The 22,500-nt window shown below is 38.2% G+C and overlaps 1 protein-coding gene across 1 annotated transcript; it reads left to right on the forward strand.

Annotated features, from left to right (window-relative positions):
- Positions 1–16,588: 16,588 nt before the first annotated feature.
- LOC144963889 (uncharacterized) lies at positions 16,589–19,452 on the forward strand. The gene is made up of 2 exons (XM_078897836.1): positions 16,589–17,570; positions 17,621–19,452. Exons 1-2 carry the CDS (start codon positions 16,589–16,591, stop codon positions 19,450–19,452), a joined length of 2,814 nt encoding a protein of 937 aa, XP_078753962.1.
- Positions 19,453–22,500: the final 3,048 nt, after the last annotated feature.

Raw genomic sequence — 22,500 nt, forward strand, 5'->3', positions numbered from 1 at the left:
TCCGACAAATAAATGTAATATTGCCTAAATGTTAAATGTAGCTGTTGGTCAGGGACCCCTTGTGAAGCGCTCTAAGCATGTTCAGTAGATATAAAAGCTCAATTTAAACGCTGTTAACGTCCAGGTACTCATTTTACACCTGAGTACGGTGGGAGAATGTGAGTAAAGGGCTTTTTTCAAGGACTCAACTATGCGCCAAGCGAGGCTCGAACCCAGGACCTTCCGATCCGAAAGCGTGTGTCATACCACAAGACCACATACAAACAATGGAATGAATAAAGTTGACACCACGAAGCTCTTTATTATTGATTTTGTATCAACAGTTGGGTTTCACTTGATTCTTACAAGATGCTACGCGCTAACATAAAATACTCACAACATCCGCCAGCTGGTAGAACCGTACCGTAACCTCAAACGTTTATAGATAGAACGAAGATGACGTCACTTTGGTCTTTGTTATTTCTTTTTGCCATCCGCGTTTTTGAGTAATTCTCACTAAACTGCATTAACCAGACTATAAACGCTCTAGGTGTGTTGGCCAGTTATACTTCCGGATGGCAATGTTATGAGCTTCTTAGCCATGCGCATACTATCTATAGTCTGATTGATAGTATTTAGTGGGAAATGTACTCATAAATTTGGCTGGCTAAAAAACAATAACAAAGAGCTGAATGACGTTTATGTCATTCCATCTATAAACTATAAAACGCTAAAAAAGATTACAAACAGTTTTATGTGTTGTTATGTTTAATCTGGATGGTGGATTTTGTGAGTATTTTACCTTAACCAATAGCATCAATAAAGGTGTTAGGGTGTAAACTGAGTGGATCCATTTTCCTTTCAAGTCCGTTTTACTCTCGGTTATTTGACCTTTTCTTTCAATCGGCCTTTTGTTTTATCATAGCAAAGTGAGTGGCCCCTCTCGTTTTAAGTTGCCGAACCGAACAGGAACCGAACGCGAACGTTTTATCTCGGAAGAAAAAATTATTTCAGTTTCCTACCAACACATCAAAGTGAAACAACACACGGAGTTTCTTTGTTATTGATTTTAGAACACATTGTAATACATTATAAGGATGATCAGTTCTCACTGAATAAATGTTTGAACAGTAATATAAACATTTAGGTTACACGGAGTTTTGTTTGCTGTTATCTATGTTTCATGCGTTTGTTGTGAGTCAAAAACATAAAAATGTAAAGCGTCTATGACACACTGTATATTACCAAGTTAGCGATTGCACTCGTCGGGTTGGACGAACGATCGCGTGATCAAATTTTCTTTCCCGTTCTCTCGTCACAACAATGGGAGCGATCTATATTCATGTTTTCATCCAACCAAGTCATCAACCACATGATTTGTTGCTGTCCAACGATTGGATATTTCTTTAAAAATGTAAACACGCTGCTTTGTTTATGAAAGTTGTAAACATACCCCTGTGTCAAGCTGAACAAAATGACCAATCGTGATGTTAGATATTTCAGAAACTGTGAACACTTTTCACTATGTGGGTCACTTTGAGCACGTATTCCAATGTGACCAATGGCCTCGAGCAAATGGAAATGTAATATAGATAGAATGCGCTTGGCCAAGGAGTTCACAACATTGGCCAAGCGCATTCTATCTATAGATCATGCCCATTCAGAACGAAGATGGAGAGCCTGGCTTTCACGTTAGAAGATGGAAACGGTGAGGAATAATAATTATTTGATATTTATCATTTTGCGACAACACTAGATTTTTTGTAGAAATTGCGATTTGATCCTTTTTTTTTTTTATTCGCGGGTGTAAATCGTTGACATTGCACTTTGTTTGGTAAAAATCGGACAAAAATTACGACTTTGGTGATAAAAAATGACTTTGATGACAATTATTTTGTAACTTAAAAAATATTATGAATAACATATAACTCCATTATTTGCGGGCCTATTTTGTCATTTGTGGTAATTTTATTGTAATAGAGAGATAGGAACTTCCGAGTTATTTTTTCTGATGCGAAATTATTACTTTGTATAATTTAGTACCAAGAAAAATGGTTGGTAAATAAAAATGCTACCTTCTTTGATCAACCGCCATCGTCTTTATTCGTGTAGAATTGTGAGTAGAGCGTCCTCTCTAACCGGCCGGCCGAAACAAAGACTCTACTCGCCTTCCATGTATTACGCTATTGTTATGCAAAAAGTAACACCTTTTTGAGTAGGCTTAATCGCTAAAATCTAAAAGTAAAAAATATAGTTCTGAGGAATTCGAAAGTCACATTGCTGAAATCAGCTTGAAACTAGAAGAACATTGGTTTTAATTTCTGAAAAATCGGTTGAAAACCGACTGTTTTACGAATAAATTTGATTTAAAAATTTGTTTTTCTTTATTTTAGCTTTTTAAAACAACTTTTTTATTTATCGGCCGATTTTCTTGATTTTTGTATCATTTTTCACATCTCAATGAGACAAACACGTTGATGTAGTCATTTGCTTCAAAAGAGTTTAAAACACAAATTTCGTTTTTAGATTGTGAGTCCAACCTTACAAATTAATTCATGAGCGTTGAGAAAGTGACGTAAACATTACATACAAAACCTCGTGGTCCAAGCCACATGTCTTTGGTGTTACACAACCACTTGTCACTTTCGGTCAACCGTATCCTTTGAAGGTATGCCGCATTTATGGATGCTCTCAAAGATACGCAGCATCGGTACTACCAAGATCTCGTTCATGGCGTCGAGATGACGTGAAGTAAAAAGGCTACATCCGGGTATCTTTTTTCTCGTTCGTTCCTTCGGTGCCTCGATGGGGACGATTTCGCGAACTGGAACCGAACGGAGACGAACATGAATGCGCTCAGTTTATAGTCATTGGTAGCAATGGTTGTGTGTGTTGGGGTGATTCATCTGACTGTACATGTGAGTATTTTACTTTACCGCATATCATTCAAAGAATCACCAGTGTAATCCGATAAGTTCAGCAAAAACTGCCATTGTTTTGGGAATAACGACTGTCGGACTGTCACTCAGGCCTTTGTTATTGTTTTTGCCATCCGCGTTTGTGAGTTGTTCTCACTAAACTGTATTAACCAGACTATAAAAGTTCATGGTTACACAGAGTTTGTGTGTTGGTCCGTTATACTTCCGGATGGCAATGTTGTGAACTCCTTGGCCAAGCGCATTCTATCTATAGGCGTAGCCATCGTAAACCTGGCACAAGAACCGCAGCCATCGTTAACTTATAGATAGTTCGAAGATGACGTCACTCGTGTCTTTGTTATTGTTTTTTGCCATCCGCGTTTATGAGTAATGCTCACTGAACTGTATTAACCCGACTATAAACGTTCATGGATACACACAGTTTTGTGTGTTGGTCCGTCACACTTCCGGATGGCAATGTTATGAGCTTCTTAGCCAAGCGCATACTATCTATAGATAGAATGCGCTTGGTCAATGAGTTCACAACATTGCCATCCGGAAGTATAACGGACCAACACACAAACTCTGTGTAACCATGAACTTTTATAGTCTGGTTAATACAGTTTAGTGAGAACAACTCACAAACGCGGATGGCAAAAACAATAACAAAGGCCTGAGTGACGTCATCTTCGAACTATCTATAGTCTGGTTAATACAGTTTCGTGTGAATTATTTATAAACTCGGATGGCAAAAAACAATAACAAACAAAGAGTGGCGTCATCTTCGTTCTATCTATAGATAGTTCGAAGATGACGTCACTCAGGTCTTTGTTATTGTTTTTTGCCATCCGCGTTTATGAGAAATGCTCAATGAACTGTATTAACCTGACTTTAAACGTTCATGGATACACACAGTTTTGTGTGTTGGTCCGTTATACTTCCGGATGGCAATGCTATGAGCTTCTTTGCCAAGCGCATACTATCTATACAGCCGAGTGAGAATTACTCATAAACGTTGATGGCAAAAAAAAAAAAAAAAAAAAACAATAACAAAGACCCGAGTGACGTCAACTTCATACTATCTTTCTCCAAAAAAATATGATTAAAAAAATTTTCAAGCTGGCAGCTCTAAGTCACTGACAACTATTTTTTTTTCTTTTCTTATTTATTGGTCATAATATTTCCATGTTTGACAAGCTGAGCTGTGAACAACGATAAGAGCTCATTCGCGAGGAAGTTGGATCGCAGGAGTGGTGGAGGAAATAATCTTGTTAGATAGAATTTAGTGATAAAGAAATATGAACATGAACAGCTCCAGAAATAATAATAATAATAATAATAATAATAATAATAATAATAATAATAATAATAATAATAATAATAATAATAATAATAATAATAATAATAATAATAATAATAATAATAATAAAAAAGAAGAAGAAGAAGAAAGAAGAAGAAGAAGAAGAAGAAGAAGAAGAAGAAGAAGAAGAAGAAGAAGAAGAAGAAACACGAAACGTCTTGGGCTCAAAACCCTTCTTCTTTAAAGCTAATTAACAATGTGAAATTGAATGTAAGCTTCAATTTAATATACGAAAACAGATAAAATTGACGTTTCGGGTTTCCCCTTTATGTGGTACCACGACAGTATCTCATTCGTCTGTCGTGTTTCATTCATCCTGTTTTGTTGATAAAGGGGAAACCCGGACGGTTCACATTATCTGTTTTCGTATAATATTAAATTGAATGAAGCTTACATTCAATTTCACATTGTTATTTATTTCTTAGAGCTTCAAACAGCAACACTTATCTATCTTCTTCGAGTCCCAACTGTTCCGTGTTTGGTATTTTTTCTTTACTTTTTATTTATTTATTTATTTATTTATTTATTTATTTATTAATTAATTAATTTATTTATTTATTTATTTATTTATTTATTTATTTATCAATTTATTTATTTATTTGGTTAAAGCTGTTATTTATATTCGTATTTATTGTTCAAGTTCACAGCTTCCAGCAGTTGTATTCCTTTAATATAAAATTCAGTAATCTGTGTATATAAAGGCCGTGCAGGAAATGAGCCGTCACCTTACCACCTAATGTCGTTGACCATAGAAACTATCGCCCCGATTTAAGACCAATCCATAGCATCTGATGCTGGTTGTCAAACGATGACGTGGAAACAAATACTGTCACGACCCTACCACCTACCTTATTAAGGTCGTTGACCCAGGAAATTCCGCCGTTATAACCTGATCTGGAAAGTAGACAACCAAGTGTGTGGTAGAGCTTTTAAAAAATAGAGCTTTTATATAGAGCAATATCCACTCAATGAGCTCAAAGCGCTTTACATGGGGTCCCTGACCAACAGCAACACTTATCATGAAGAACGAGATATGACGTCTGTGGTACCGTAGCCATCGTAAAGTTATAACCTGACACTGACCAAAAAATGACGTCAAAAGGCCAGTATTTGTCCGCAAAAGAAAACAAATCGTGAGTTCTATTCAATAGTTCAACTAATGGAATCACTTGTTTCCTTGAGCTCTACAAACGACAACTCACTAGGAGGTGCAAAAACCTAAAAAATGACGTCAAACTGCCAGCCTGGGAGAGTTCTGGTTCTACTGTCTGGCGAAATGTTAACGATGGCTACGGTTCTACTGTCAGTTAACGATGGCTACGGTGATACACGCGGCTATGTCGTGGTCTAGTGGTATGACACTCGCCTTCGGATAGGAAGGTCCTGGGTTCGAGCCCCGTTGTGAACGGCGCATACATAGTTGATTCCTGGGAAAAGGCTCTTTACTCACACTCTCTCATCGTATTTTGGTGCAGACTGAGTACCTGGCCGTTAACAGCGTTGTCTCTGTCGGGAAAAAAGAATGGTAATATCGCCTAATAGGCGTCATGCCTCGTTCTACATGTCACTTGTTGATGTTGGTCAGGACGAAGCCATCATCAACTTATAGCATGACACCCGAACCCTCTAGGACTGGCAGTTTGACGTTATTTTTTAGGTTTGTGTATCGTCTAGTGAGTTGTGATTTCATTGGTTGAACTATTGAATACAACTCACGATTTGTTTTCTTTTGTGGCAAAAGACTTGTCTTTTGACGTCATTTTTTGGCAGTGTCAGCGTAGCCATCGTAAAGCCTGACACTGACCAAAAAAATGATGTCAAAATACCAGTCTTTTGCCACAAAAGAAAACAAATCTTGAGTTGTATTCAATAGTTCAACCAATGGAATCACTTGTTTCCTTGAGCTTTACTAACGACAACTCACTAGACACTACACAAACCTAAAAAAATGACGTCAAACTGCCAGTCCTAGAGGGTTCTAGTGTCAGGTGATATTATTTTAACGATGGCTACGGTCAGAGCGTAGCCATCGTAAAGTTATGGCCTGACACTGACCAAAAAGTGACGTCAAAATGCCAGTCTTTTGCCACAAAAGAAAACAAATCGTGAGTTGTATTCAATAGTTCAACCAATGAAATAACTTGTTTCCATGAGCTCTACTAACGACAACTCACTAGGCGGTGCAAAAACCAAATAATGACGTCAAACTGCCAGTCCTTTTGGATTTCAGTATCAGGCTAGAGATAGAATGCGTTTGGCCAAGGAGTTCACAACATTGCCATCCGGAAGTATAACGGACCAACACACAAACTCTGTGTAACCATGGACTTTTATAGTCTGGTTAATACAGTTTAGTGAGAACAACTCACAAACGCGGATGGCAAAAACAATAACAAAGGCCTGAGTGACGTCATCTGCATACTATCTATAACATAACGATGGCTACGGTTCTAGTGTCAGGTTATACTATGTTAACGATGGCTACGGTCAGGGACCCATTGTAAAGCGAGTGACGTCAATTTCGTTTCCAACAAGTTTTCTGTGCAAACTTAAATGTTTTATGATCTAGTATATCGTAACTGAGAGGATATAGGAAGAAGACGATGGAGGTGGATTGGACACACGCTTAGAAAGAATGACTCAACTATAACAAAGAAAGTATTGGACTGGAACCCTCAGGGCAGAAGATCAAGGGGAAGGCCACGAGGAACATGGAGAAGAAGATTAAAGAAGCTGATATACAGAGAAATGGTAAGACCTGGAATGAGATAAAAAAAGTTGGCTCAGGATAGAGAAGGATGGAAACTGTTTGTCTGTGGCCTATACCCTGACCCAGGGTGAAAAAGGCAATGATGATGATGATGATATCGTAACTAAATTTGACGGTATAAAAACAATAACAATGATAAGAGAGAGGTCGATTTCATTCACGTTATTGTTTATAAAGAACCAACTCTATTTGTCCGAGCGTGCCAAGGTGTGTCACAAATTCCATGTATTTTATTGGTAAGAAATCTACTGGTTAATTAACCAATGGATTTTTAACCGATTAGAACACGGAATTCAAACACATCGTCACACGTGCTCGGACAAACATGGTCAGTTTTTTTAAATAAACAATAACGTGAATGAAATCGACCTCTCTCTGATCATTGTTATTGTTTTTATACCCTCAAATGAGTGATTAGTTATCACATGATTTTCTTTATCATATTAATATTATGAACGTTATAAAGTTACACATAGTTACATGTGTTGGTTCTATTGATCAAGCGATAGAACAGTGGGTATTTTACTTAAACACTTACCATCGATAGTAAATCCTGGGCAGTTTGCTATGTCAGCCAATCACGGCCATTGTTTACATTATGACGACTGTCCGAGAGGCGTGGTTATCTATTATTTAGCTGGACAGTAATAATAATGATAGATATGTATACCGCGCATCTACCCCTGAATGGACAGCGGACTCTTGAGTGCAGTACATTTCGTCGCATTTGGATGACTTTTTCAGCTCTTTCAAAGCTACAAAACCCAGGAAAAGGCTTAGTTTCATAGGCCCCACTCTGACCATTGATGCTATGCGTTTCGATAAACTACTCACATTTGCCCGCCGGATATAACGTACCAACACACAAACCTGTGTGTAAACTTGAACGTTTATAGTCTGATATAATTTAGTTTGAACCAGCGTGAACAGACAATGTAAGACCTTCTTGGTTTAAACCAATCCCCAAAATGCCTGTCTAAAACATTTTTAAAAAAATAAGAGCTGGGTGACGTCAATGTCGTTTCTTCTATAGGCAAGGAGTTATCTACACCAATTATCTGTTATCTTACTCTAAATGTTGGAGAATGTCATCATCAAAGGACGATAATTATCATTACGATCGTTGTTATCTTGTGATTCAACTTTTCACTGGTTGATTATGACAATGAAGATAATTTAAAAACACGAAGCGAACAAGTCACAAGAAACGAAAATCAATTCGGTATCTGGTCGTACTTTAAGGAGAAAAAAAACCACAAAAAAACAAACATTTAAAACATAATTTTGGCCAGAAACTCGTCCTTCAAACCAAACAATTTTCTGTTCATGAGGATCAATTCATGACTTGATTAACCCTTTAGTTATCCGTTTTAAAATGTAGAAGGAAGGGAGAAGAAAGCCCGACAAATGTACTCAGTCCTACAATAGATTGAAGCCGAATAGAATCAAGTCACGTGATCAAAGATAAAGATGGAAATTTCCATTTACGAAAAGCAATTTTGACATAATAATAATTTTTGAAAAATAACAGTGACAACAAGGCGGTTTATCTATATTTAAGAATTTATGTGTGCTCTTTATTGCTGTTAAAATGAATAAATAAATAAATATAAATCCAATAATAAAAGATTTCATGATGTTACCAAGCAACCAGGACACCAGTCAGTCTGTAATGAGCTCGTCCAAACTGAAAGCCTCCATTTGGATTGGCCAACCACACAGGCCATTCCATAACACGACCGGTCTCCTCTCCACAGAACATCTCTTTTGAAAACGGCATATTTTGCAGATTCACTAAATGCAATATTAAAAAGCATTACTGCACATCGAACAAAATCGAAAACATATTCAAATGGAATGGCGAATCACCAAAATGGGTAATTCATTAATTTTATAATTAAAACAAAAGAAATTGGCTTAAATAAGCAACGCCCATTTCTGCAGGGGAGTGGAGAGAATCTGCCGGCCGAGGGAGGCAAGCTGTCAATCCAGCCAGCAACGAGTCAATTTCGTTTTCGTCAACACAAACGAAGCATGGGAGATGAAAGCAGTGGATCGAGCACAGAGGTGTGGTTTCCATGACTTTGGCAAGTTGTCAAGAACGAAAGCACCTCCCTCATTGCATGTCAAGGGGGCTTTGAGGCGAATAAACGTGGAAAGGAAGAGTGGGGAAAAGAAAAAAAAGGCAAAAGAAAACAAAACGAGCACTGAATACAGAGAGGGCGGTGTTGGTTGGGGGTTAGTTTTCGCTGCGTGACCACCACCCTCTCCTTCCCTCACTCTTTCCCTCCGGCTGCCTTGTGAACAGAAAAAAAAAATGTTTCAATCGGATGCCGAACATAGCGATTATAATTTCTTTTCTTTTTAAAAAAGGGCCAAGGGGGGGGGGGGGGGGGGGAGTGATTGAGGAGAAATGAGAACGATAGATAGAATAGATAGATAATAGATATATAAATAGAGAGAGAGTGGGAGTGTGTTTGTGTGTGTGTGTGTGTGTGTGTGTGTGAGGTAGAGAGAGAGAGTGTGTGTGTGAGAGAGAGAGATGAGATTTCAAATTTTATGATAAATGTTTCGACAAAAAGAAAAACTAACAACATATTAAAACACACAGCAGTAACGACGAGGGTGACTACAACAACAACAACAATAATAATAATAATAATAATAATAATAATAATAATAATAATAATAATAATAATAATAATAATAATAATAATAATAATAATAATAATAATAAGAAGAAGAAGAAGAAGAAGAAGAAGAAGAAGAAGAAGAAGAAGAACAATAATTTTGTAACCTCATTACTCAATACACATCTTTTTCATGTAGTCAGATTGAGCTGTTTACAAATTCGTCAATGAAAAAAAATTCTTATAAAGACCGGAAGTAGTTGGTTGGGGGCGGGGGCGGGAGAGAAATATATGATGAGAGAGAGAGAGAGAGAGAGAGAGAGAGAGAGAGAGAGAGAGAGAGAGAGAGAGAGAGAGAGAGAGAGGAGAATGTTTGGGGAAGAGCGGTGTCACACGGTGGGCGGTAAAAGAAGCTTGAGACTTTCTAAATAAGAACAAGATGAATAAGTTAAGAGCTAGGACTACATAATAATATAGATGTCGCTGGTTAAGAGTCAAAGGGCGCGGTACCGGGTGTTGAAACTTGTGTGAGTAAAAAGGGGGAGGGGGAATGAAGTTTGTGTGAAAGGGGGAAGGGGAAGGGGTTGGGGGGGGGGGGGGGAATGTGTACGCTCTAAATAGATAGGCCCATAATGCATATGTCGGTGATCGATAAAGGGCGACAAAGAAAGAATGAGATACTATAAGCAGATTGAGAATGAAGGTGAGGAAAAGAAGAGAGAGAGAGAGAGAGAGAGAGAGAGAGAGAGAGAGAGAGAGAGAGAGAGAGAGAGAGAGAGAGAGAGAGAGAATAAAGGAGTATTGAGTTCATGACCTATAAATGACACGAGCAACCAAACTGAAATAGAGTGATGAAGGTAACGTTATGCAGACGCCAATGCCTAGCTAAAGAGACTAAGTACGAGAAGGGAGGGAGGGATGGTGTCGGTTTTTGAATAGCATTTGTAAGCTCTAGGCAAACCAGACCGCTGCTGTTGTGTGCGATAATGAATGAAATAGAACAACCACACACCAAGGCAGACCAGTCATAAGGCAGGACCAACACACTGCTTCAACCGTCACTCAACACAGCGGCTGCTGTGTTGTTGTCTGCTCTCGTCGCTTTATCGATCCAATCACAACGAAATAGGGGCGGAGTTAAATGTGCCCTCTCTTCTCTACTTACACAGTCTGTTATAGTCTGTTTCTATGAAAAATGGCTAACCTTTTCAGTCTTCTTTCGATACGCGTATGATCTAGACTTCAAACCCTAGCCTATGTGTATATAAGATAAAGATCTTTTGTAGGTTTGGTAATTGTTTGGGAGGCCTTTCGAAAGTTCCTCTGTCTAGCATCTCTCTCAATTGTATTTTCACCGTGGATCTTTTGTCAGGCGTTTATTTATTCAATTTGTCAATAGTAGCATGTTAAAAACTCTAGAACAAACCTTGATTGATTAGTGAAAGTTTTAAATTTCCTAATAATACGACCATTATTTTGGTTTTCCGTCGCCTTTTGTTTTGAAAGCCGTGCTAATTGTTTTTGTTTGTTTTTTTCTATTATGTTAGCTCGAGGTCGGAGGATTTTTTTTTTCTATTAGGGTTAGTTATAAGTTTTAGTAAAGGATTTTTTTCCCTATTAGGATCAGTTAAAGGTTTTATTTTTTCTCAGGGTTATTTGAAGGAATATTATTTGGGGTTGTTTCCCTTAGCACGAGGAACTTTCGGAAGGCCTCCCATTTGTTTAACGATGGAGTCTCGCCGTTGTTTTTATTATAGTTTTCGAGGTTATATCATAATGAGAAATATAGGGTATGGAGAAGTGTCAGATACACGTTTTATATAGGGTTTATTACTATAGTGTTTTAATGAGAAATATACGGTATGGAGATTGTCAGTACGTTTTATGTAGGATATATTATTATAGTGTTATAGTGAGTAATATACGGTATGGAGAAGTACCAGATATACTTTTTATGTAGGATATATTATTATAGTGTTATAATGAGAAATATACGGTATGGAGAAGTACCAGATATACTTTTTATGTAGGATATATTACTATAGTGTTATAATGAGAAATATACGTTATGGAGAAATACCAGGTAAACGTTTTATGTAGGATATTTTAACAAGAAATGAAGCGAGTAGGAAAATGCCGGAAGACAACAGAGAATAAAAACTTCTTGGCGGCGATGGGGGCTCAAACCCGCGACCTTACTGGTACGACAACTCCGCCTAGCCGGGGAGATCGTGACTCTCCCGTATGAGCTATCCACGCCCCCAAAAAAGTGGTTTAAACCTTAGTCTAATCAGAGCCTTCTCTCCCCGACTTCCTGAGGTCACGGGTTCAACACACACAAACGCCGTAAAGTTAGTTGGCCAGCATTTAAGCTTAATAGCCAATATTCTCAAAACAAACATGTAACATCGAAACGATTGAGACATAGAGTATGCTCCGGTATTTGGGGTGAATAGTGAATTTATAATTTGTAGGTTATATTATAGTGTTCTAATGAGAAAAATACGGTATGGAGAATTGCTAGATGAAAACAGAGAATAAAAAGTCACGGGGTCAGTGACAAACGATGCGCCGAGCGAGGCTCGAACCCAGGACCTTCCGAACCGAACGCGAGTGTCATACGGCTTACTAATTTTGGTGATAGATCTTTTTATTAGCAGAACCTACCATTTGGAACTCGCTTCTTTTGTCAATAAGGCTCTCGGGCAGCGTAGAAAATTTTAAGAAAAATCTATTTTTATTTTTTTTAAATTGAGCTTTATATAGCGCAATATCCACTTAATGTGCACAAAACGCTTTACAAGGGGTCCCTGGTCAACAGCAAAATTTAACATGTAGGACGGAACATAACGCCTATTAGGCGATATTACAATTTTTCGGACAAAGACAGCGCTGTTAACGGCCAGGTACTCATTTTACACCTGAGTACGGTGAGAGAAAGTGAGTAAAGAGCCTTTTCCAAGGACTCAACTATGCGCCAAGCGCGAGGCTCGAACCCAGGACCTTCCGATCCGAAAGCGAGTGTCATACCACAAGACACATAGCCGCGCGTCTAAAGACTCATCTTTTCCAGAAATGTTTATTCTAGGCATTTTCTTATTGATGAGTAAATTATACGTTTTATTTTTTGACTCCATTTTGTTGAGTGTCAATTACATTTTGTAAAACTTGCATAGTTAGTGTGTGCGACTGTTGTGCGTGTGTCTGTTTGGCTTGGCATGAGTGTGTTTATGGTTTAATAAGTATATTGAAAAGCGATTTGAGGCTTCGGCATTTTTGCGCTATAAAGGAACTTTATTATTATACCACAAGACCACATAGCCGTTCATTAGAATCATCATCTTATCACCAACTACATGAATAATAATAATAATAATAATCTTTATTGTCCAAATAGGCAATTATTGTTAGGTTACAGCTCTTGTAAAAGGCGAAAAAAGTAATTAAAATAGTGGTAATAATGATGATAATGATACTGATAGAATGATGATAATAATAATAAAATAATATAATAATAATAATAATAATAATAATAATAATAATAATAATATTAATAATGATAATAATAATAATAATGATAATAATAATAATAATAATAATAATAATAATAATAATAATAATAATAATAAATAATAATAATAATAATAATAATAATAGTAATAATAATAATAATAATAATAATAATAATAATAATAATAATAATAATAATAATAATAATAATAATAATAAGAAGAAGAAGAAGAAGAAGAAGAAGAAGAAGAAGAAGAAGAAGAAGAAGAAGAAAAAATACAATATCAACAAGAATGATAGAAAATGATACGCTGTGCACTTACTCGAGGATTAAGAGATAAAAATTGCAGTTAAATCTTTTTTTTTTAATTTTTAAGTTTTTAAATTATTTATTTATGTAACGAAATGCTTCCGTGTAGGCGTCAGTTTACGACAGGATGTACGTCGTCGTAGTATTAGTTGTTGTTGTTATTGTAATCCCTCTGGAACAACCCTTCTTTTGTTGATACAGGTCGTATCAGATCATGCACCTATGGCCCGGAAGTTTCAATTAAACTACGTAGTGTGGGTGTTATTGTGAGAAAGGCATCAATCTTGTTTTCTCCGTAAACTTATAAGCAAAGTAGGATCCCTGTATTCTACGGGAGTGACTTTGTTATGGTATGGCTTGATTGATATCTCGTAACTATGGGGCTGACGAATTTATTTATCCTTGATATGAGGATGTCCGGTATCAGGATGGGTTGTTGTTGTCCATGATTATGGAATCTGGGGGAGTTTTAAGGAATTTCAGATGTTTACGGATATGACTAACATCCGGTTGTGTGGGTAGAATTTTGCTTCGTTTGCTTGATTTTTGCCTATAAATGCCAGAGTTTTGAGCAGTTTCTTCAGACCACTCAGCGGAGTCTTTTAGGCTCATTGTCTCAAAAGAGACCACTCAGCGGAGTCTTTTAGGCTCATTGTCTCAAAAGAGACCAGACAGCGGAGTCTTTTAGGCTCATAGTCTCTAAGCGATAACCACAGCGGAGTCTTTTAGGCTCATTTGTTTAACTCTTGTGTAGAGTTGGATTAAAGTCTTGTGTAGACTTTGTAGTGCTCAAAGTTCGAGCTGAAACACGTTTTGTGTTAACTCTTGTGTAGAGTGTGATTTAAGTCTTGTGTAGACTTTGTGGTGCTCAAAGTTTGAGCTGAATCAAGTTGTGTTATAACTCTTGTGTAGAGTTTGATTAAAGTCTTGTGTAGACTTAATTTGTGATTTCAATAATCTGTTCGGCTCTGGTGAGATTTTGAATAATATGTTGTGATTACAATTATGATTGTGTTTTGATATCAATATCATAATATCACTTTAAAATTTGAGTCTCAATTAATTAATCAGATAATGAAATTAATTGTGTAATATATTCTTGTTGTAAAGAAAATAAGCTTTTCTTGCTATAAAGCAATATTATTTCATATCTACAAAGTAGAGCAGTATTAATCAACATTAATAAATTGATTTGTTAAAGTAAAATAATATTTACTCATTTAAAGTAAACATATTGAGTGAGTTCGAATATAGATAGAGTTATATTCGTATGATTATCATATTATAACAAAATCATTTTCTTTCTTTAAAGTGAATGAGCCGTTGGAGGCTGGGCTTTAACAAGCCAACTATAGGCTATACGCTCATAGCTTGACACTAATAGAAACTGAACATTTGCCTGTTTTATAAGTTACCTGTGAAGAACCATTTGCTTATTTTAATATCAGAACATTGAGAAACAATTGATCTGTTTATGAATACTGTGAAATCAGAACAATTTCAAGAAGAGACAAATTAACAATATTAGAACAACCTTACAGTTTTGTTGAATATCAAGGACACTCTTTTGGCTTTCTTCTACACGTCTGGATTGTGTTTAGTTAGTTAGTTAATTATTAGTTGCCTGTATGACTGTGATGGTTGCAACCTATCTGTGAGATTGTCTGATGTGGTAGCGGTTTGGTAAAGTATTGATAATTAATTGATTTAATTATATATTTTCATATCGCTTTCATATCATATTCATCATCACATCACCTCCATCAAATTGTCATCCATCTATTTGATTTCATACTTATTACATCTATCATTTCATCTTCATATCTCATAATATCTTTGTTATATTGTAATAAAATATATCTTCATTTAGCTTCAAAACCTTTATCAACGTATTGTGTTTGGTTATTGATCGGTGTCGTAGCTTGAATATAGCACACATAAACAAGGTTGCAAACTGCGCTACATAAGCATACGGTTTACGTGCGCACTTTGTGACATAATTTGGTGTCAGAAGTGGGATTCTTATTGTTGTGCATTCAAGAGACATCGCGACCAAACAATTGTTGAGACAGGTTAGGGAGTTGTTTCAAACTTGAGATAGATACTATCTTTGAGCTTAAAGCAAATTGGTATCCATTTAATGGTTATAAGACTGTCATTATACGCAAGGTGTAATACAAGTTATTCTGGTAATTTTCACTTGTTCGGTTATACGTTGTCAGTCATCTGTCATAGTGATACGGATCACTGACTTAGCGCGAAAGCGGTACTCGCGCTGTGAAGCCTCCATTGTCCCCCCTCTCCCTTTTGTAAGGAACGAAGGTGGTTGTTGGGGTAATTTGATTCCGTGTAGGAATCTGGGTGAAGATTGTGTTGGTCCCGTGTGAGGATCTGTATTAAATCATTTGTTTTGACTCTCTATGCACATATAGTAAGTCAAGGTATTGATTCTGTGTAAGAATCTGGGTGAAGATATTTTGTTGATTCTGTAATTGAATCTGGGTGAAGATTTGGTTGGTTCCGTGTGAGGACCTGTAATAAATCAGTAGTTTGATTCTATGTATTATCTGAGTCTATATAGATCAATGTTGGGTTCCATGTAGGGATCGGTATTAGTTGCCTGTTTTGATTCCGTGTAGGGATTTATATTGACGCGTATCGTTATAAGGTTACTTGTAGTACCACTTTATTCTACGTGAAAGTAACAATTACGGCAACAGTGTTGATAAACATATTGAAGTTTGTTTATTTGAATTTGAATTGGTTTGATTAATTGTCCTAGAGATGGATGTGGAAAGATTAATTAAACTTGGAGAAAAATTGGAGTTAAGGGGTGAAGATCTCCGTGCTTGGGTGACAGCCCAGTTACAAGAAGATGAAGAGAGAAAAGAGAAGGAGAGAGAACGTGCCAAAGAAGAGGAGGAGATAAGCAGAGCACGAGCTCAAAGACAAGAAGCTCTGATGGAGAAAGAGCTTGAACTGCTTAGGTTAAAGTCGGAGTGTCAGGCTTCCTCCAACAACGACAGTATGACAAGTGACATTCGATCATTTACTCATGCTCCTACTGTTAAGAGTCCTCGACTTCCATGTTTTGACGAAAACAAGGATCATATGGACAGCTATCTGCTCTGTTTCGAGAGATACGCTAAAGTCAGCGGCTGGGAATGCAGGGATTGGGCAATCCAGTTGTCTGCACTTCTCAAAGGGAAAGCACTGGACGTCTACACTCGACTGAGTGATGAAGATGCCATCGATTATGGGGTAGTAAAAGCGGCTTTATTGAGACGTTATAATCTAACGGATGATGGATTCAATGAAAAATTTAGGAAGAGTAGACCGGAACAAGGGGAGCGTTTTAGCCAGTTTGCGACTAGATTGGAGAGTTATATGGAAAAATGGATTGAGTTGTCGGGGAAAAGGAAGGACTCAGTTGCTGACATTCTGGATATGATATTGAAGGAACAGCTTGTCAGTGTCTGCGGTCGGGATTTGACGATTTTCATAAAAGAAAGACAACCGAAGACAGCAAGGGAAGTAATAGATTTAGGAGAAAAGTACATTGAAGCGCACGGTGTCGCAGGAACATTTTCCAAAAGTGGAGTGGCTCAAGAAAAATCAAAGAACGTCAATGAAAGTAGTCGAAACAACGTAATGAAGGACACTACCCGCTTCGCTAGCCAAATGGTTTGCCACAACTGTAAACGGCCAGGACATATGGCACGAGATTGTCGACAAAAGAAGCAAGCTGCTGCTGTGGTCGAGAGTCCCTTTTGTTATTACTGTCGGCGAAAAGGACACTTAATAAAAGATTGCCGTGAGAAGAAGAGGCACGAAGACAGGAAGGCACCTACCGGTATAGAACAAGTCTCCGCGATCACAGAAGATCATGAACCACAGAAATGTTTGAGACATGACAAGGTGGAATTAAAGTGCGGATGTGAGATGCCAATGATTTCTGCAGCGTGCTCAGGACATGTGCCAGTCGCACCTGTAATGCCGGTGGCCGTCGGATGGTTGAATGGGAAAAAGGTGAATGTGTTACGTGATAGCGGCAGTAGTTGTGTCATCGTCAGAAAAGGACTGATAAACAAGAGTAAGGATGACTGGAATAAAAAGGTCCTGATCTACTTGGCTAACGGAGAGCTATTTCCGCACCACACGGTGAAGCTTATTTGGAATGCCCCTATTTTACCGGGAGATTGTCAGTCGTCGAGTTAGAATCCCCATTGCATGACGTTATACTTGGGAATATTGAAGGGGCCAAATGCCCAGGAATGCATGTAAAAACAATTACTGACGAGCAGGAATTGGGTCATGGAGATGAACTGAGCGCCGTACAAACACGAGGGCAACGTGAACGCAAGATCAAAGACTTGGTCACAGCTCCATCTATAGAGACAGGTGTAAGCGTCGACGAACTAAAGGAGAAACAAAAGCATGACATCACACTAAAAGCTGCGAGGGATGCTGCTACCAGAGGAGAGGTAAGAAACACAGGCAAGAGTAATACCAGTTGGTATGCCTATGACAGAGGTTTGCTGATCCGCTATTTTCAATCTCCAAGGGTTGAGCACGGGGATTTGGTAAAGCAAGTTGTCGTACCAAAATGCCTGCGTAATTCAGTCATGCGGTTGGCCCATGAAAGTGTACTCTCTGGACATCTCGCGGCAAAGAAAACGACAGATCGAATACTGAGTAATTTTTACTGGCCAAATATTTGGGAGGATGTCATGAGATTTTGTCAGTCTTGCGACCAGTGTCAAAGGTCAGCTCCGAGAGAAATCACCCCTAAGGTCCCTCTTACTAAAGTTCCGCTCATCGATGAACCCTTCAGTCGGGTAGCAGTGGATCTAATTGGCCCCATCATGCCGGCATCAGATAGAGGAAACCGATATATACTCACTGTGGTGGATTACTGTACGAGGTATCCAGAGGCCATTGCTCTGAAGAGTATGGAAACAGAAAGAGTAGCAGAAGGATTGGTTGACATCTTTAGCCGCACGGGAATACCTAAGGAGATGCTAAGCGACAGGGGGACGCAATTCACATCAGGCCTGATGAAGGAAGTATGCAGACTGCTCACCGTAAAACAAATCACTACTAGTCCTTATCACCCACAAGCCAATGGGCTTGTAGAGAGATTTAATGGAACTTTAAAAGGAATGCTCAAGAGGTTGGCTGCAGAGCGACCCTCAGACTGGGACAGATACATCAATGCTGCATTATTTTCATACAGGGAGGCTCCTCAGGAATCTCTTGGTTTCTCTCCGTTTGAGCTCTTATTTGGAAGGCCTGTGAGAGGACCGATGAAAATATTACGGGAACTATGGACCGAAGACATAGAAGACCCGGATGTGAAAACGACGTATCAATACGTAGTCGATTTAAGGGAAAAGATAGAGAATACTGTGAAGGCAGCACACGATAACCTGCAGTATTCATCCTCGCGTTACAAGGCACATTTTGACAAAAAGGCCAAAGTAAGGTCATTTGAAAAGGGAGATAAAGTATTGCTCTTACTGCCCACGAAACATAACAAACTGGAATTGAAGTGGCAGGGTCCTTTTGAAGTGAAAGATGTCACGGGTCCGAATAATTACGTCATTAATATAGACAACACCAGAAGGACATACCACGTCAATTTGCTGAAAAGGTACTACGTGAGAGACGTGGAGAAGGAGAATGAAGTCGGTGTTCTTCAATGTGCCGTGGCAGCGGTTATCGAAGATAACGATGGTGATGGAGAAAAGGTTCTTCCTCGGATGGAATTGCCTGCTCTGAAACAGACTGAGACCAAAGACGATGTCATCCTGCATGAAGGAATGAGTCCTCAGCAGATAGGTCAATTGCAGGGCATGCTCCAGGATTTTGATGACGTATTGACCGATGTGCCAGGACGCACGAATAATTACATCTACGACATCCGTTTGACGTCGGATTGTCCAGTCAGAAAGAAACCATATCCCGTGCCTTAAGCATTAAAAACCACATTAAAAGAAGAAGTGAAGGCCATGCTTCGCGCCGGGATAATCGAGCCATCGGATAGTCCGTATTGTTCGCCATCTGTCGTTGTCAAGAAGAAGGACGGAACCATTCGTTATTGTGTGGACTTCAGATCCCTTAACAACATTACGGTGTTCGATGCGGAACCAATGCCTAGACTTGATGATCTGTTTCAAGAAATTGGGACATCATGTCACTTTGTCTCAAAGATTGATTTATCCCGTGGATTCTGGCAAATTCCATTGTCAGACAGGACCAAGGAGAAAACGGCATTTGCAACAGAGTTAGGACTGATGCAGTTTACTGTAATGCCCTTCGGACTTCAAGGGGCGCCCTCCGCGTTCTCGCGGATGATGAGAAAAGTCGTTGGTGGACTTCCCAACGTGAAAAACTACATCGACGATATTCTCATTCACACTGCAACATGGGATGAACATTTAAAAACGTTAAGGACAGTTCTTCAAAGGTTGCGTGATTGCGGCTTGACGGCGAAACCGTCAAAGTGCCTGCTTGGTTTCCCGGAGGTGGAGTTTTTAGGCCATTCTATTGGTGGAGGGAATTTAAGGCCAACCATGGACAAGGTCAAATCGATCCAAGAGGCAAACTTACCCTCGAACAAGAAACAAATGAGAAGTTTTCTTGGGCTGGCATCATTCTACCGACGTTATGTGCCAAACTTCTCAGCAGTGGCAGCTCCCCTGACAGACGCGACAAAGAAAGGCATGCCCAACAGAGTGATTTGGGACGAACCACAGAAGAGAGCCTTCCAAACGCTGAAAAATATGCTTACATCGGATCCCGTGTTGCGCCTTCCAGATTATGATAAGCCGTTTATTTTATCTACGGACGCCAGCGACACAGGATTAGGTGCTGTGCTATCTCAGGAGCATGATGGAGTCAAATATCCAGTTACCTATTTAAGCAGGAAATTGTTACCGCGGGAGCAGAGGTACTCTGTTGTTGAGAAGGAATGTCTGGCCGTAGTTTGGGCTGTGAAAACACTAAATGTGTATTTCATTGGTAAAGAATTTATAATTGAAACTGATCATGCCCCACTTCTGTATCTGAACAGGGCGAAATCAGAGAATGGGAGACTGATGAGGTGGTCTCTCTTGCTTAATCAATACCGATTTGTCCTACGTTCCGTAAAAGGGAAGGATAATCATGGTCCAGATTATTTATCGAGATCGATGTGATCTTGAGGCATTTCGATGATCTAACTAAATGTTGTACCAAATTTAGTCTTAGGGGGAGATATGTAACGAAATGCTTCCGTGTAGGCGTCAGTTTACGACAGGATGTACGTCGTCGTAGTATTAGTTGTTGTTGTTATTGTAATCCCTCTGGAACAACCCTTCTTTTGTTGATACAGGTCGTATCAGATCATGCACCTATGGCCCGGAAGTTTCAATTAAACTACGTAGTGTGGGTGTTATTGTGAGAAAGGCATCAATCTTGTTTTCTCCGTAAACTTATAAGCAAAGTAGGATCCCTGTATTCTACGGGAGTGACTTTGTTATGGTATGGCTTGATTGATATCTCGTAACTATGGGGCTGACGAATTTATTTATCCTTGATATGAGGATGTCCGGTATCAGGATGGGTTGTTGTTGTCCATGATTATGGAATCTGGGGGAGTTTTAAGGAATTTCAGATGTTTACGGATATGACTAACATCCGGTTGTGTGGGTAGAATTTTGCTTCGTTTGCTTGATTTTTGCCTATAAATGCCAGAGTTTTGAGCAGTTTCTTCAGACCACTCAGCGGAGTCTTTTAGGCTCATTGTCTCAAAAGAGACCACTCAGCGGAGTCTTTTAGGCTCATTGTCTCAAAAGAGACCAGACAGCGGAGTCTTTTAGGCTCATAGTCTCTAAGCGATAACCACAGCGGAGTCTTTTAGGCTCATTGTTTAACTCTAGTGTAGAGTTGGATTAAAGTCTTGTGTAGACTTTGTAGTGCTCAAAGTTCGAGCTGAAACACGTTTTGTGTTAACTCTTGTGTAGAGTGTGATTTAAGTCTTGTGTAGACTTTGTGGTGCTCAAAGTTTGAGCTGAATCAAGTTGTGTTATAACTCTTGTGTAGAGTTTGATTAAAGTCTTGTGTAGACTTAATTTGTGATTTCAATAATCTGTTCGGCTCTGGTGAGATTTTGAATAATATGTTGTGATTACAATTATGATTGTGTTTTGATATCAATATCATAATATCACTTTAAAATTTGAGTCTCAATTAATTAATCAGATAATGAAATTAATTGTGTAATATATTCTTGTTGTAAAGAAAATAAGCTTTTCTTGCTATAAAGCAATATTATTTCATATCTACAAAGTAGAGCAGTATTAATCAACATTAATAAATTGATTTGTTAAAGTAAAATAATATTTACTCATTTAAAGTAAACATATTGAGTGAGTTCGAATATAGATAGAGTTATATTCGTATGATTATCATATTATAACAAAATCATTTTCTTTCTTTAAAGTGAATGAGCCGTTGGAGGCTGGGCTTTAACAAGCCAACTATAGGCTATACGCTCATAGCTTGACACTAATAGAAACTGAACATTTGCCTGTTTTATAAGTTACCTGTGAAGAACCATTTGCTTATTTTAATATCAGAACATTGAGAAACAATTGATCTGTTTATGAATACTGTGAAATCAGAACAATTTCAAGAAGAGACAAATTAACAATATTAGAACAACCTTACAGTTTTGTTGAATATCAAGGACACTCTTTTGGCTTTCTTCTACACGTCTGGATTGTGTTTAGTTAGTTAGTTAATTATTAGTTGCCTGTATGACTGTGATGGTTGCAACCTATCTGTGAGATTGTCTGATGTGGTAGCGGTTTGGTAAAGTATTGATAATTAATTGATTTAATTATATATTTTCATATCGCTTTCATATCATATTCATCATCACATCACCTCCATCAAATTGTCATCCATCTATTTGATTTCATACTTATTACATCTATCATTTCATCTTCATATCTCATAATATCTTTGTTATATTGTAA

This window comes from Berghia stephanieae, chromosome 2 (genome assembly GCF_034508935.2).
Source record: "Berghia stephanieae isolate SIO BIC M18660-M18661 chromosome 2, UCSD_Bste_1.3, whole genome shotgun sequence".
NCBI lineage: Eukaryota > Metazoa > Mollusca > Gastropoda > Nudibranchia > Aeolidiidae > Berghia > Berghia stephanieae.